At 41.8% G+C, this 13956-nt stretch overlaps 1 protein-coding gene across 2 annotated transcripts in view; it reads left to right on the top strand.

The window, feature by feature from the left end:
- Nucleotides 1-8306, top strand: part of Pds5a (PDS5 cohesin associated factor A) — a 94201-nt gene extending 85895 nt beyond the window's left edge. The window contains exons 32-33 of one of the 2 annotated variants that reach the window (XM_040747119.1): nt 2699-3051; nt 5867-8306. In XM_040747119.1, the coding sequence (XP_040603053.1) occupies nt 2699-3051; nt 5867-5870 (357 nt within the window). In that variant the 3' untranslated portion in view covers nt 5871-8306. Of the gene's footprint in view, nt 1-2698; nt 3056-5866 lie in introns of those variants that run through there. The other variant, XM_040747122.1, reaches the window with a different exon arrangement.
- Nucleotides 8307-13956: the final 5650 nt, after the last annotated feature.

Here is a 13956-nt window from a genome sequence, read left to right as displayed (position 1 = left end):
CTCCATCCTCTCCCTCCCTCTCTCCCTTCCTGTATGCGTGTATCTATGTCTATGTGTTTTATGCTAGAGGGCAAAAGGAGGCCTTGGTGCCTGTGAGGCATGGTTTTACAGCATGGCTACAACCCTGGACAAATGGGACATGTAAACTCTCACTTCTGAAAGGTCAAAATTTTGCTCTGAGTGATTTGAAATAGCAGACTGAATCATTCCTTCTACTTAAGTATACTCTTAGAGCACCTTTATGTGACACAGTTGTACTTTCAAAAAAGTATGACAGATTCAGCCAGTTATCTTTTAAGACAATACTGTAATTTTTTCCTCAGGTCTGATCATGCCTCCACACTCTTGCTATCTTTCTCTAATACAGGCACTATAAAGATGTAAGGGAACATTTCTTGCTAACCAATTTCTCATGAAAATTGATAAATAAAACCAATGTATTAGTCTTCATGAAAATTGTGTGTGCATGCGTGGGTGCGTGTGTGTTTTGTTTGTTTTGGTGAAGGGATGTTTTGAGACAAACTCTTCATCTGTAGTCCCTACTGCCCTGGTACTTGGTATTTACCTGCCTCCACCTCCCAAGTGCTAGCATTATGGGTATGTGCCACCCAGCGTGGATATGCATAATTGTAAGTCTGTATATTTCGCTCTTGTTATTTGCTCTGTGTGGTAAATTGTAACAAATGATGAAAACTGGATGTATTCAGAGAACCAAGATTGCTTGGATTCAGGTGAGGACCTGCCTCCCTCCGCATCTAGCTTTTTACTTGCTTTCTTACAAACACATATGTACATAATTTTCATAAGTGAGTGTGACCTCACGGGTGGTTTGCTTTGTAGCATAGGCTGACTTCAGAGTTGAAATCTTCCTGCCTCAGCTTCCCTAGTGTTGGGATTATTACAAACGATCACCACCATATTGGTTGATCTGGGACTTGGCTTAGTGATAGAGGACTTGCCCTGAGTGAGTCTCCAGTTAATACAGACATTGGCTGTGTGATTGGCACATCTTGCGTTCCCCAGAAATCTCGACATTTCTTCAAGAAGACCTAAGCATATTCCTGTTGCGGGTTGTGCTGCAGTCCATATGGACTACTTGCGGCAAACTTTGCATTACCCATCCTTTCAAAGGGAGACTTACTGTTACAGTAAAACATTGGGTATAACACTGATTTCTGGATTTTGCTTGTAATATGTAGATTTGTAATAGTCCACCTGTTGTTCCCACTCATTCTGGATATATTTTTCTGGGAAAAATGAAAATTGAAGTTTGTTTTTTATTTTTTTTTCAATAATGATCATTTTCTTCTATTTGTTTGATGTTCTGGTTGGTTTTTGCTCTTTGTCTTAGTATGTAATCCAGGCTTATCTGGTGCTTGCTAAGTGACCAGTGCTGTCCCTGCTCCAACCTCCCACACTCTGGGATTATAGTGTGTGTCAAGCCTAGCTTGCTTGCTCTTCCTCCCTCCCTCCCTTCCTTCCTTTCCTTCTTTTTTTTTTCTGTTTTTGTTTTTGTTTTTCAAGACAGGGTTTCTCTGTATTGTTTTGGAGGCTGTCCTGGAACTCGCTCTGTAGACCAGGCTGGTCTTGAATTCACAGAAATCCACCCGCCTGCCTCTGTCTCCCGAGTGCTGGGACTAAAGGCGTATGCTACCAACGCCCAACTCTTTCTTTCTTTCTTTTCTTTTTTTTTTTTTTTTTTTTTTTTGTTTTGTTTTTTTTTTTTTGTTTTTTTGTTTTTTTTTGGTTTTTCCAGACAGGGTTTCTCTGTGGTTTTGGAGGTTGTCCTGGAACTCGCTCTGTAGACCAGGCTGGCCTCGAACTCACAGAGATCCGTCTGCCTCTGCCTCCCGAGTGCTGGGATCTTTCTTTCTTCCTTTCTTTCTTTCTTTCTTTCTTTCTTTCTTTCTTTCTTTCTTTCTTTCTTTCTTTCTTTCTTTCTTTCTTAACTAATTAGAATCCTAACAGCTTAACTCTTAATTTCTTTCTAAATGTCATCTATGTAATGGTCAATTTTATTCTGCCTGTCATTGCTTCCCAAAGCCTATTACACCTGTTTTGATGAAATGGGGTTTTATGACTCGTAAAATTTACATGAGGTGATGTTAGATTTTTAAAAAGTTTGGCAAAAAGTGGGTTGACTATTTTATTATCAATTTTGTGTTTGCACAAATAGTAAGAAGTTTAAAGTAGTTTCCAGGAGCTAAGAAGTCAAGTCAGTGGTAAAGAGCCTACTTTTTTTTGTTTTGTTTTGTTTTTTGTTTTTTATGAGACAGGGTTTCTCTGTATTGTTTTGGAGGCTGTTGGTCAAGCCTGACCTCGGACTCACAGAGATCCGCCTGCCTCTGCCTCCCGAGTGCTGGGATTAAAGGTGTGTGCCACCACCACCCGGTGGTAAAGAGCCTTTGATTCATAGCCAAGACTTGAGCTTGGATCCCCATGCCCATTTAATGATCCAAGTGTGGTTTCATAAGCACCTGTCCTTGTGGGGACAGCTACCAAACAAGCCAAAAAATCACAAGGCCTGGAATAAGTTTGAGAATTGGAAAGGACACAGTGCACTCCTGGCTCCACACATGAACTGGATCCACATACACACAAATTTAAAAATGAGTTTATTTTTAAAATAGCAAATCTTTTCTAATATGCTCAGGCGTTCAAGCAATTTAGGTTTCTGTTTGTTTTTGTGCTCTTGTAGGAAATTAATTCTGATCAGCCCACCCAAGGCAACATCAGCAGTGAGCGAGGAAAGAAAAGGATTGCAACAGCATCCGGTGCTGAGAATATCCAACAAAAGGCAGATGAGAAAGTCGATGAGTCGGGACCTCCTGCCCCTTCAAAGCCTAGGAGAGGACGACGCCCCAAATCTGAATCTCAGGGCAATGCAACCAAAAATGATGATCTAAGTAAACCCACTAGCAAGGGAAGGAAGAGAGCTGCAGGCAGCCAGGACAGCCCTGGGGGTCTGGAAGCCAGTAATGCCAAAGCGCCCAAGCTACAAGACGGAGCCAAAAAGGCAGCACCAGCAGAGAGACAGATTGACTTACAAAGGTAATGTACACTCATCCTCACCTTGTCAAGGACCATGGCAGTGTTGACAATAGCAAGGTATTCAGAGTGGGATAGATTCTTGCTCTGAAAGAATATGCTTCCCCGTGTTGGCACTCCATAGGAAATAGAATTTTCATTATGTGTAGTGATACAATAAATGTGTAAAAATGGAGGAGGGTGATGATGCCCTTGGAGGCAGAAGGAGCTAATGAGTTCAACCCCAACTTGGACTAGGAAGCAAGACCTTGTCTCAAAAGAGGGAGAAAGAACAAGAAGAATTAAACCCGGTTTACTCCTTCAAAGAGAACATACTACAAAAGAGAAGAACCTTGAGGGCATTATGCTAAATTAATAAACCAGTCTCTGAAGGGTGATTCAGGGCTTTTGTGGCTTCATTTTGTTTGTTTGAAACCTGACAAGCCTTGACCTTAGGCAGTCCTCCTGCCTTAGCCCCTTGAGTGCTGGGGTTGCCGGTGTGAACCATTGTCCTGCAGCTGGTGATTAGCTGTCTCTGAGGTTTCTGCAGTAGTGGCTCTTGAAGACTGAGGAGACAGACCTTAAGGAATGTTTATAAAGTTTCAGTTGAGGGTGCTGGAAACATCCTAGAAATGTGTGGTGATGGGTATTTTATACTATGGTGTGACTGTACAAATCTCCACGAACTGTACAGAAAATAGTTTGCTACATAAAAATCTAAGTAGACTATTCTCTGAAATGCTGGCGGGTGAATTCATTTTAGATTTTGAATTGTATGGTATTTGCATGTACACAATGATGTCTAAGAGGTGGTGACCAATTCTAACACAAAATTCAGTTTCTCTGTGTGCGTGCGTGCATGCGTGCGTGCGTGCGTGCGTGTGTGTTTTCCTTTTGAAGACAGTATCACTGTACCAAGGCTATCCTGGACCAGACTTGTCTCAAACTCCGCCTGCCTCTGCCTCCCGGCGCTGGGATTAAAGGTGTGCACCATCGCTCACCTCTGCCACTGGGTGCTTGCTTGTTTATTTGTTTTGAGACAGTAGAACAAGCTGGCCTTGAGATGACCTTGCAGATTGCTTAACTCTTGGCAATCTTCCTGCTTTGGCCTCTCAAGTGTAGAGTAGCTGTTGCTAATACAATTCTTCTGTGAGCAGTGCTTGGGGCTGAGCTAAGGGTGGTGTGTGTTAGTGCACTGAAACTGAGCTAAGGGTGTGTGTTCGTACGAGGAAATTTTGCTGCAAGTGTGTATGTGTTCAACCCTACCTTAGGAGTAAAGAAGTGTAGCCACTGCTACAAATAAATCGTCATGTCCACCTCAGTAGCCTTGTTTGTTTGTTTGTTTGTTTTGGTTTTTCGAGACAGGGTTTCTCTGTATTGTTTGTGGAGCCTGTCCTGGAACTCACTCGGTAGACCAGGCTGGTCTCGAACTCACAGTGATCCGCCTGTCTCTGCCTCCCGAGTGCTGGGATTAAAGACGTGCACCACCAACGCCCTGCTCACCGCAGTAGCCACCTGTTGTCCCCAGATGGAGGCAGAGGATCAGAAGTTGAAAGTTATCGTTGGGTATTAGATTTTGAGGCAATGCTGGGCTACTTGAGAACCTCTCTAACAAGCAAAACAGTGGGCAAACAGTTTTCAAACTTGTGACTTATAGGGAATTTGAACTTTAAAAACATAGAATAATGGATGACGGTTTTCTTCAGGTCCATGGCTACCGACATGCTCAGTGTGTGATCTTGGAATTCCTGATTTGCTTTGCAGTGAGAAGATTACATAGCCTCCTGCTAGGCAACTGTTTATTGGAGACAGGGTTGCCAGCTACCCCAAGTTGGCTTTGAACTGTTAGCCTCAGCTCCGGAATGTGCACAGTACAGGCCTGTACCTCCATGCCAGGCTTATCTCAAAGTTTGATACAAATATACTTTTAGTAATAATTGTTTTTCATCAAAATAGCATTAACATTTTCCTTTTGGGACACTGGATGGAGTCCGGCCAGTTCTTGCCCTGGTGCATCTCTTTGGTCCGTGTGAGAGCAGCCAGGAGCTCTGCAGCTTGCACAAGGCTCTTGGACAGCACAGTATTATTAATCTTTAAACCTCTGGGAACCCTTGTGGTGACTTTGCCTTTTAGCATTCCATTTCTGTGAAGTTAATGGGTTTAGGACTCTCTCTTATTCCCAAGGTGAACTATAAAGGAGGGATAGTCTTCTTACCACTGATTAATCTGTTAAGAATATGAAAAAATATGAGGGAGCATGAGTCAAGCATGTGCAAAACCCGTGTTCCATCACGTGCCCTGCCCGTCTGTGTCAACAGCTCATAAGAAAGCTCCTGCCCCTCGTGAAGAACAGATCCCATCAGGGTGTGGTCAGCCCCATACCCCATAGATGCTCTACCTGTCAGAGGAGTATCACTCTGCCAGCCTGTTTACTGACCCAAACGACATTTTCCTCCTGTTGTGTTGTGTTTTGTTTTGGGTGGTGGGTTGGTTGGTTTTGTTTTTGGAGAGTTTCTTGTTTTGTGTTCTAAATTATGTTTGTTCACACAGTCTAGAAATCAAGATTTGCTTTGCTATTTATAAATTGACTATCTAATGTCTAGTAGTAGTTTTTCTCCTATAATTTCAAGGTGAATGGCTTTAGCATTGTAAACAAATAAGCACTGACTACAGACTTTGGCAGCAGAATAGAACAGACTTCTGTGTGGCATTTTGTTCATTTAGCTCAGGATGTGTTTCCCTAAAGCTAGAGAATTAGATCGGAAGTGTGAAACACATAGATGGTTCTGTTAGGCTGGTCCTTCCGTGTGTTCTAACATTGTGCTCTTCTGTTCCCAAGGTAAAGAGAGACTTGTAAAGGGAGAAAATGAAGGCCAAACAGAAGCAGAGTCCAGTTTCTGTAAAAACTTGGATTCAAATGTCCCCAGACAGAAAACGAAGCTCCCTTCAAAAACACACTTTCTGCCTTGAAAACTGAAAGAAGCTGGCCTGCCTCCCTTTTCCACAGCCACAGTGCTCTGGTGGGCATGTACAGCAGAGACTAGAGAGGCTGAAAGCATCTCTGTTCTCCCTCCCCAGACTTTTCCTGTGAAAAGTCAATAATTAAGCAAATTGCTTAACACTTGGTTCCAGTTCCTGCATATCTGGAGCTTAAAGGCATAATAACCATTCTTTGCTGCAGTTTTCTTTTAAGGATTAACAGATGTTACACTGACACTGAGAACTCATCCATCCTAGAGCCACACAAGAAAGCAGGTGTCTACTGAACTGAGTTTTTACAAGAGCAGATGACATACTTCTTTGTTTTCCTTTTGGAAACTTATGTATTATTCTTTCTGCCTGTCTACTTTTCTGCAAAAATGAGATGTACAGATTTCTGTTCCCTGCTATGAAAAGTAATGTGGCAATTTTATACATGTTGCTTTCTGACTTTTATCAGAATGAGAAAATAATTAAAATTATTGATTTGAAAGTCATAAACACTTCATATTGTGATTTCTCCCATTTTAGTTTAATATAATTTGCAATAAATGTACATATTGTTTCATAAGGAATATCACTTTAAAATGTTTTTTACCCCTATGATTATGTTGGCATATTTGGGATTTTAAAGGAGTAAAGATTGTCCAGGATTTGGTTTTATAATTTTTGTCACCAGATTTTTATTGTTAATGTAAAAAATAAGTTGTTTTTTTTTTCTTTTGTTATAGAAGTAGATGGACACTGGCAGCTTTGTAAGAAAACTGAGATGCGTAGGTTTGCTGTCAACTTTCAGCATCACTATGTTAGGAAATAAGCATTTTATTGTCTGATTGGGGCTCAATTTTTAACTTTATTTTACAGACAACTGTTATATCAATATTACGTTCCTTGGCATTCATTGTTCAACATAGAAAATGTGTACACCATTTGTGTGCACAAAATCATTTAAATTTTGCATAAAATAAATGCTTCTCGATATCCTTTGAAAGTCTTTAATCTTTTTATCATGCTTTCCTTTCTTAGGAATTTTTATGTGAAAGGGCTAAAGTTATAGAGAAGCAAAGAAAGTGACTGCAGTCAACTCTCTGTTATCTGTGTAACTGGTGGTCAACTTTGTAGTGACCATAAACAAGAGTGATTGAGGAGAAACTTGAAATTGGGTTTTTGCCTGTCTCTATTGTTCCCACTTGGCTTGTCCCCAAAGCCCTAGCAGAATGTACTGCTATATTCACATGACTTGGTCTGGATGGGATATATAAAATCATTGAAGTGTAAAAATTTCTCCAGAATGAAATTCACAGGTTCTCATAGATAATTGAGAGTTGGCTATAAATTGACTGGGTGAAAGGTGGGCTTCTTTCAAGTGTATCTACTTTACATGTACATGTTTAGATGTCAGAAGATGCGTAGAGAACAGTGGATACCAATGACAGAAACAATATTTCTTGAAAGGGCATAAAAGCCCTACTCTTCCTGTTGCCTCTTCATAACCCTCTAGAAAATACAAAATATTGCCTCCAATATGCTGACAGAGTATCTATGCATACGGATCATCAGTAAGGTCCCTCTGTCAGTCAGTGGTATACTCTATTTAGAAGAAGTTTGACATTCAGACAACTTGATTCTTAGGGCCACCAGTTTGTCACCAACGAAACTGCATTGCTGGAATCCAGTGAACTATATGTTGAGCAGTTAGTCACAAGGTGTAAGAAGAATGGTTCCTAAGTGTTTAGCATACTACTAAACAGGACATCAGAACCATCCACATCCATTACTACTCTTTGGAGTTTTGCAGCAGAACAGGTACTGTCGGGGTCTCTTCCTCGCGGTTGTGTAAGCATAAGAGGAATAGATCTCTTGCATTAAGGGAGGGGAGAGTAAACTGGTCAAGGATTCAGCAAATTGAGAGGGACTTGTTTACTGGAAATGTGTCAGGTTTTCTTTGAAAAAGAAAATGTAAAATCTTAGGAATTTGGTATTTACATCTCAGAGAAATACAACACAAAAGTGCAGACTTATATTTGAGAATTACTGTTAACCCTTTGTGTCTAGTTTGAAGCTTCTTGTATTTGTCTAAAACTACAAGCCAGAATTTTGTATCTCCTTTGATAAAAAGTGTGTATAATGTAAAGTAGTTTTGCATATCCCTGTGCTGCACATGGGCTGGATTTTTAGAATTTTTTTAAAGACTTTAAGCAGAACCTTGTAATTTGTGTAAATGATGAGTGTAAAATCCTTCCATAAAATGCTTAAAAATATGCACTGTTTGAAATAAAACCAAGAAATGCAGCATTGTATAGAAGTGTGGAAACCTGAATGTTCATGCCCCCCATGTCAAAGGTTGATGAAGTGTGGTTGCATACTTACATTCAAGCCTCGTGTGTAGCTTACAGTGACTGAAGAAGATGATACTGGACAATCAATTCTAAAGGATCTCGGGAAACCTTGGTCTGTTCTTTAACCTAAGAACTTAACAAAGTCTCTTGTTTCCTACTGTTCTGTGGCAAATGGTCACAAATGGTAGACATGACATACTAGTTTAATGATGGAGAATGAGTGGGTTCCGTAATGGACTAAGAGATGGATGGAATAAGAGGTAAGACAGACATCAGGCTAGCTTTGTATTTTACTTTTAATGGGTTTGTCATACTCTATCTGATGCTCCCCATAGTTGGCCCCCCGATACACGTGATTCTAAAGGTGAAGAATATTTCCTTGGGGGTGCACTTGTACTGAACTTCTTCTGATTACTATTCTCCAAACAATACAATACATATCATTTAGCACTTTAACAAATTGTTATTTAGTATATGGTTAGCAATTTCAGAATGAAGTAAAAGGGAGAAAAAAACGTCATTCATATGTGACCACTGCACCCTTTCATATGGGCCTTAAATATTCACGTGGGTGGGGTATCTCTGATAGGCCTCAACCAATCTCTACTGACGGACAGATGTATTCACTAGACTTCTTTGTCCCAATTTGAACAAGTCCACCAGCTCTTGACAACTCTTACTCCCTGCTCATCTCTAATATGACCATCAGAGTACAGAACTTTTTGAATTCCATCCCTTTGTTCCTTTCCTATTTTTCCCTCTCTTGGTTTGTTTGCTTGGTTTTCATTTATGACTGTTTTTCCTGCATGCATGTGTGCGCACCACATACGTGCCTGGTGTCCATGGAGCTTGGAAAGGAGCATTGGGTTCCCTAGAACTGGAGTTGATAGTGAGCCCCATGTGAGTGCTGGTCATCAAACCCAGGTCTTCTGCAAGCTCTCCCCAGCATCACACCCCCAGGTAGTTTTTTTTGTTTGTTTTATGCAGGATCATGCATAAGATGTTCTTGAGCAGCCTCCAAAGCTACAGAGAAACCCTGTCTCGAAAAACCAAAAAAAAAAAAAAATAATTGTTCTTGAGCTCACTGTTGCTGACAGTGATCTTGGAATACCTAATCCTCCTGCCTCTATCCCTAAAGAGCTGGGATTGCTACCCCCACTCAAGCCTTAGACTTCTACCTGGACACCAGAACTTTAAGTTTTCACAAACAACACAAGCATGTTTTAAGAAGAATAATCTGGTTAGTTGTCTTGCCTGAAACTTTTTTTTTTTTTTTTTGATTTTTCGAGACAGGGTTTCTCTGTATTTGTTTTGGAGGCTGTTCTGGAACTCACTCTGTAGACCAGGCTGGCCTCTAACTCACAGAGATCCTCCTGCCTCTTTCTCCCCAGTGCTGGGATTAAAGGCATGCACCACCAACGCCTGGCTGTCTTGCCTAAAATTCTAGCACAGACCAGCATACAATGACTCATGTCTAAGCTTTTTGGGCCAAGGTGATGATCAGGCCTTCAGGTGGGGATATTTTCAGATCGTGTTCCCTTATCAATACTTGTTGCTAAACAGCTGCCTTTCTGCACTTGGTACTTAGTTGATCCTATCATTATCTATAGTAAAACTCATATGCCAAAAGAAATGTCTATAAACAGCACTGCATTGTTTCTGAAGGAGCATGAAAGAGAACTAACTGGAGTTTGTCTGTACCTAGATGGGGCAACCTAGTACAAGGTCAGAATTTGTGGCTTTGGATGGGCATAGTGGTGTACACCTTTAATTCCAGGAGGCCAGTGTGGTCTACAAAGGGAATTCTAGGTCAGCCAGGGCTGCAGAGCCCTGATGTGATACTCAAGTCATATACACTATCATGATAGGGTACATGGAGTTTATTTTCAATGTGGTTAAAAGCCATTTTGTGTATGCATTTGATGTCTTAAAAAATAACGTGACTGCTGAGTCTACAAGGAAATGGACAGCAGTGTGAGTAGAGGAACTGGTTCACTGATACTGAATGTAGCTGTATAGTCAAGAATGACCTTTAACTGCAAGGATCCTTCTACCCCTCCAACCCTAAAGCTGGGGTTATAGGCCTGCACTGGAAGCCTGACCACTTCTAAGCTATACTGGGCTTCAAGAGACCCTGTCATGACAGCATTTCTTGAGCCATACGTTTTCTGCTAAAAGTAATGACATCTTTCTAAAATTGTGGCAGATGTACAAAATCGTGTATTAGATCACTGAATTATACACTTCAGTTTTTTCTCTAACTTTATTGAGGTCTAATTAAATGCATTTTAATTTATGTGCTGAATTACTATGAGTGGACTGTATAGTAGTAGGTGGATTATTTCTCAGTAAATCTTAAAAGCACACATACACATATAACACAATTTTTTTTGTTTTGTTTTTGTTGTTGTTTGTTTTTCGAGACAGGGTTTCTCTGTGGCTTTGGAGGCTGTCCTGGAACTAGCTCTTGTAGACCAGGCTGGCCTCGAACTCACAGAGATCCGCCTGCCTCTGCCTCCCAAATGCTGGGATTAAAGGTGTGCGCCACCAACGCCCGGCTATATAACACAATTTTGACCTTGGGCTTCATACGTTAGATATACTCTCTCTGCACTAGCCTTCACACGGTTGTCAATACACAAAGCCAAGTCCACATTTCTTCTTTAAGGGCCATGTTGGAAACATAGTTGTTTATTCATTGACAAGCACCATATTTTGTTGTTATTTTGGTTTTTTGGGACAATTTCTTTGAAGCACAGCTCTGGCTGTACTGAACTCACTTTGTAGACCAATCTCGCCTTGAACTCCCAGAGATCTACCTCTGCCTCCTAAATGCTGGGATTAAAGGCATGCACAACCACTACTAGGATATTCCATGCTATTTTCAAAAGTCTGATGGACATTTTTGTTTGCATAGCTATTCCTGCTTTTTCTTTTCTTGGAGCTGATGCCTGAGTTAAGGGCTTTACAGATGCTTGCCAAGAGCTTACCAGCGCATCACTAGTAGTGTCTGTCTGCCTTATGATGCTGCAGTCACACCCAGGGCCTTGTAAACCATGCCTGTGCTGTACCACTGGGTCCCAGCCCTCTCGTGATTCATATATGTGAACTCTGTAGAAAATATGACTATGAACTAAGGAGATGGTAAAGTATTTGCCTCAAGTGTGAATTCAATACCCAGCAGCATATAAAAGGGTGGATGTGATAGCACGTTTATAATTCCAGTGTTTGGGAGGCAGAGACAAATGGGTTTCTGGGGCCTGGTGGCCACCTAGCCTCACCCAGCCTGCAAGCCCCAGGTCCCCATAAGAGACCCAGTCTCTGCAAACAAAGGGATTAACTTCCTAAAAATGCACATTCAAAGTTAATCTCTGGACCCCATAGACAAAATAGACATGTAGCAGAGAGCTACCACCTGGTTCTCATTTTCATGCTGTTCCCTTGATCTCTGAGGACTGTGTCTATCTCGAGAGGAGTTACTGCCATGGTAAGACCTACGTCATCTAGTTACCTGCCAGGCTGAACAGCAGCAAGCCTGACTTACACCAGCTCTCATCCCAGCACCCAGCTCCTAGGTTCACTTGTCCTTTGCAAACAGTTACACTGTCGTCCAATCTATTCAATCTCTGGTGGTGTCACTGCAGAGAACCTGTCACTTTTGTCTATTTTGTTTTGAGACAGGGTCTCTATGGAGCCCTGGCTATTCTGAACCTCATTATGTAGACCAAGTTGGCACTGAACTTACTTGCCTGCCTCTCCCTCAGGGTTGCTGGGATTAATAGTATGCACCGCCACACCTGGAGTTTAAATATTAAATCCATGCTGCAGTTTATAATAGGAAAATCAGTCTACATATCTAGCCAGTTGTAACATAAGACAGTCCTACTCAATGGTCTGTTCCTAGCCATCAAACTGTTTAAGGCATCCAACCGCATAGAACTGTATGCTTTGGAATAGGAATAGCTTGAGGCATGGTCCCATAAACTCCAGGCACTTAAAAAGTCAAAAGGATGACCAAGTTAGAAGCCAGCCTAGTCTTTATAGTAAGTTTCAAGCCAGTCTAGGGTATAACATGAAACCTCTGTTAACAGGAAAAACACAAAACAAAACCTCACGAATACTAGCAACTGTACATTGTAAACTCACGATAAGGCCAACTTGTCAAATGCTAGGAGTGTTTAATTGAGCACGTCTTCATTGTTTAAACTGTAAACAGTATGTTGCTGTCAGGGGCATCACAAATGGAAAAAAGCTAAGGAACAGCACACCCATAGGCCAGGTGCAAGGTGTGGTGTCCTGTAAAACCCATACTAGATAGAGCTCCATCAGTGCCCTACACTGCTGGATGGCATTAGTCTCTTCAAATGCCCAGTGGGAACCATTATTTCTACACTGAGGACAGGTGTCAGCATGCTGTTGGCAGGCCATAGCCATAGATATCCAAGCCCCCACATCTATTGATGCTGCTTTATTTTGTTTTAGGTTCTTTTTCTAACTTTAAGGGCTATGGATTTCCATACCAATTCTAACGTGAAGATGCTGGGGCCAGACTCAATTGTGACAAAGGATAATAGTGAACCAGAAAGGGTTTGGGGTTTGGTTTTCTGGTGGTCTTCTGGGTTTTTATTTTGTTTTACTTTCCAAACAGAAATACTTTCCTAGATAGCCTAGAACTGTGGTGATCCCCACCCAGCCTCCTGAGTGCTGGGCTGAGTTACTCAGATGTGGTTGTTGACTAATACAAGCACATTTGAAAAACAATTGAAGAGGGTAGTAAAGAAACTCGGGGACCAGCAGGAACTAGACATCTGAAGAGTAGTAAGAGGAGATCAGTGGCCAGGCACTGATAGTGCACGCCTTTAATCCCAGCACTCTGGAGGCTGAGGCGAGTTCCAGGACAGGCTACAAAGCTACAGAGAAACCCTGTCTCAAAAAACCAAAAAAGAAAAAAAGAGGTGGTCAGTGAAGGCTTTGGTTTGGGCAGGGTTTGGGGTGCACAGTGCTGGGAATGGAGCCCATGCCTCACACATGCTACCTGTGAGCTCTTGGGCCAGCCTGCTTCCAGACATCAGCACTGGGCTGAAGACACGGGTGGGAACCTCAGTATTTGAATGTTTGAGAAAGGAGTTCTCTGTGTAGCTTTGGAGCCTGTCCTGGGACTAGTTCTGTAGACCAAGTTGACTTCAAACTCAGATCTGCCTTCCTCTGAGTTCTGGGACTAAAGGCCTATGCTACCACTGCCAGGCAGAATCTCAACTTTAAGAAATTAAAAACAGCTGGCAAGTTTTCTGTGCTTCCCCAGGCCCTATGGTCCCCACCTCCTGCTCCTCGTGTGTCCCACTACTCTTCTGTGACTGGCCTTCCCTTTCCACGTCTCATTCCCTACCCTGTCTATCCCTTGCTCCAGCTGACCTCGTCATCTGTTTCTCGCTGAGCAAGTTTTCAGCAAAGCTATGGGGCACTGGGAGCAGTTAGGAGGGTTAAGGTTGACTGCTCAGTTCATAAGAGGAACTGAGCTTGAGTACCAGCACGAAATTAAAAAAGAAAAAAAAATCCAATCCAGCCATAGTCACATACCTGTCATCTCAGCACTGTGGACAAAACCAGGTAG

This window comes from Mesocricetus auratus, unplaced genomic scaffold (genome assembly GCF_017639785.1).
Source record: "Mesocricetus auratus isolate SY011 unplaced genomic scaffold, BCM_Maur_2.0 Super-Scaffold_100006, whole genome shotgun sequence".
Classification (NCBI taxonomy): Eukaryota; Metazoa; Chordata; class Mammalia; order Rodentia; family Cricetidae; genus Mesocricetus; species Mesocricetus auratus.
This window is presented reverse-complemented; position numbering and strand designations above follow the sequence as displayed.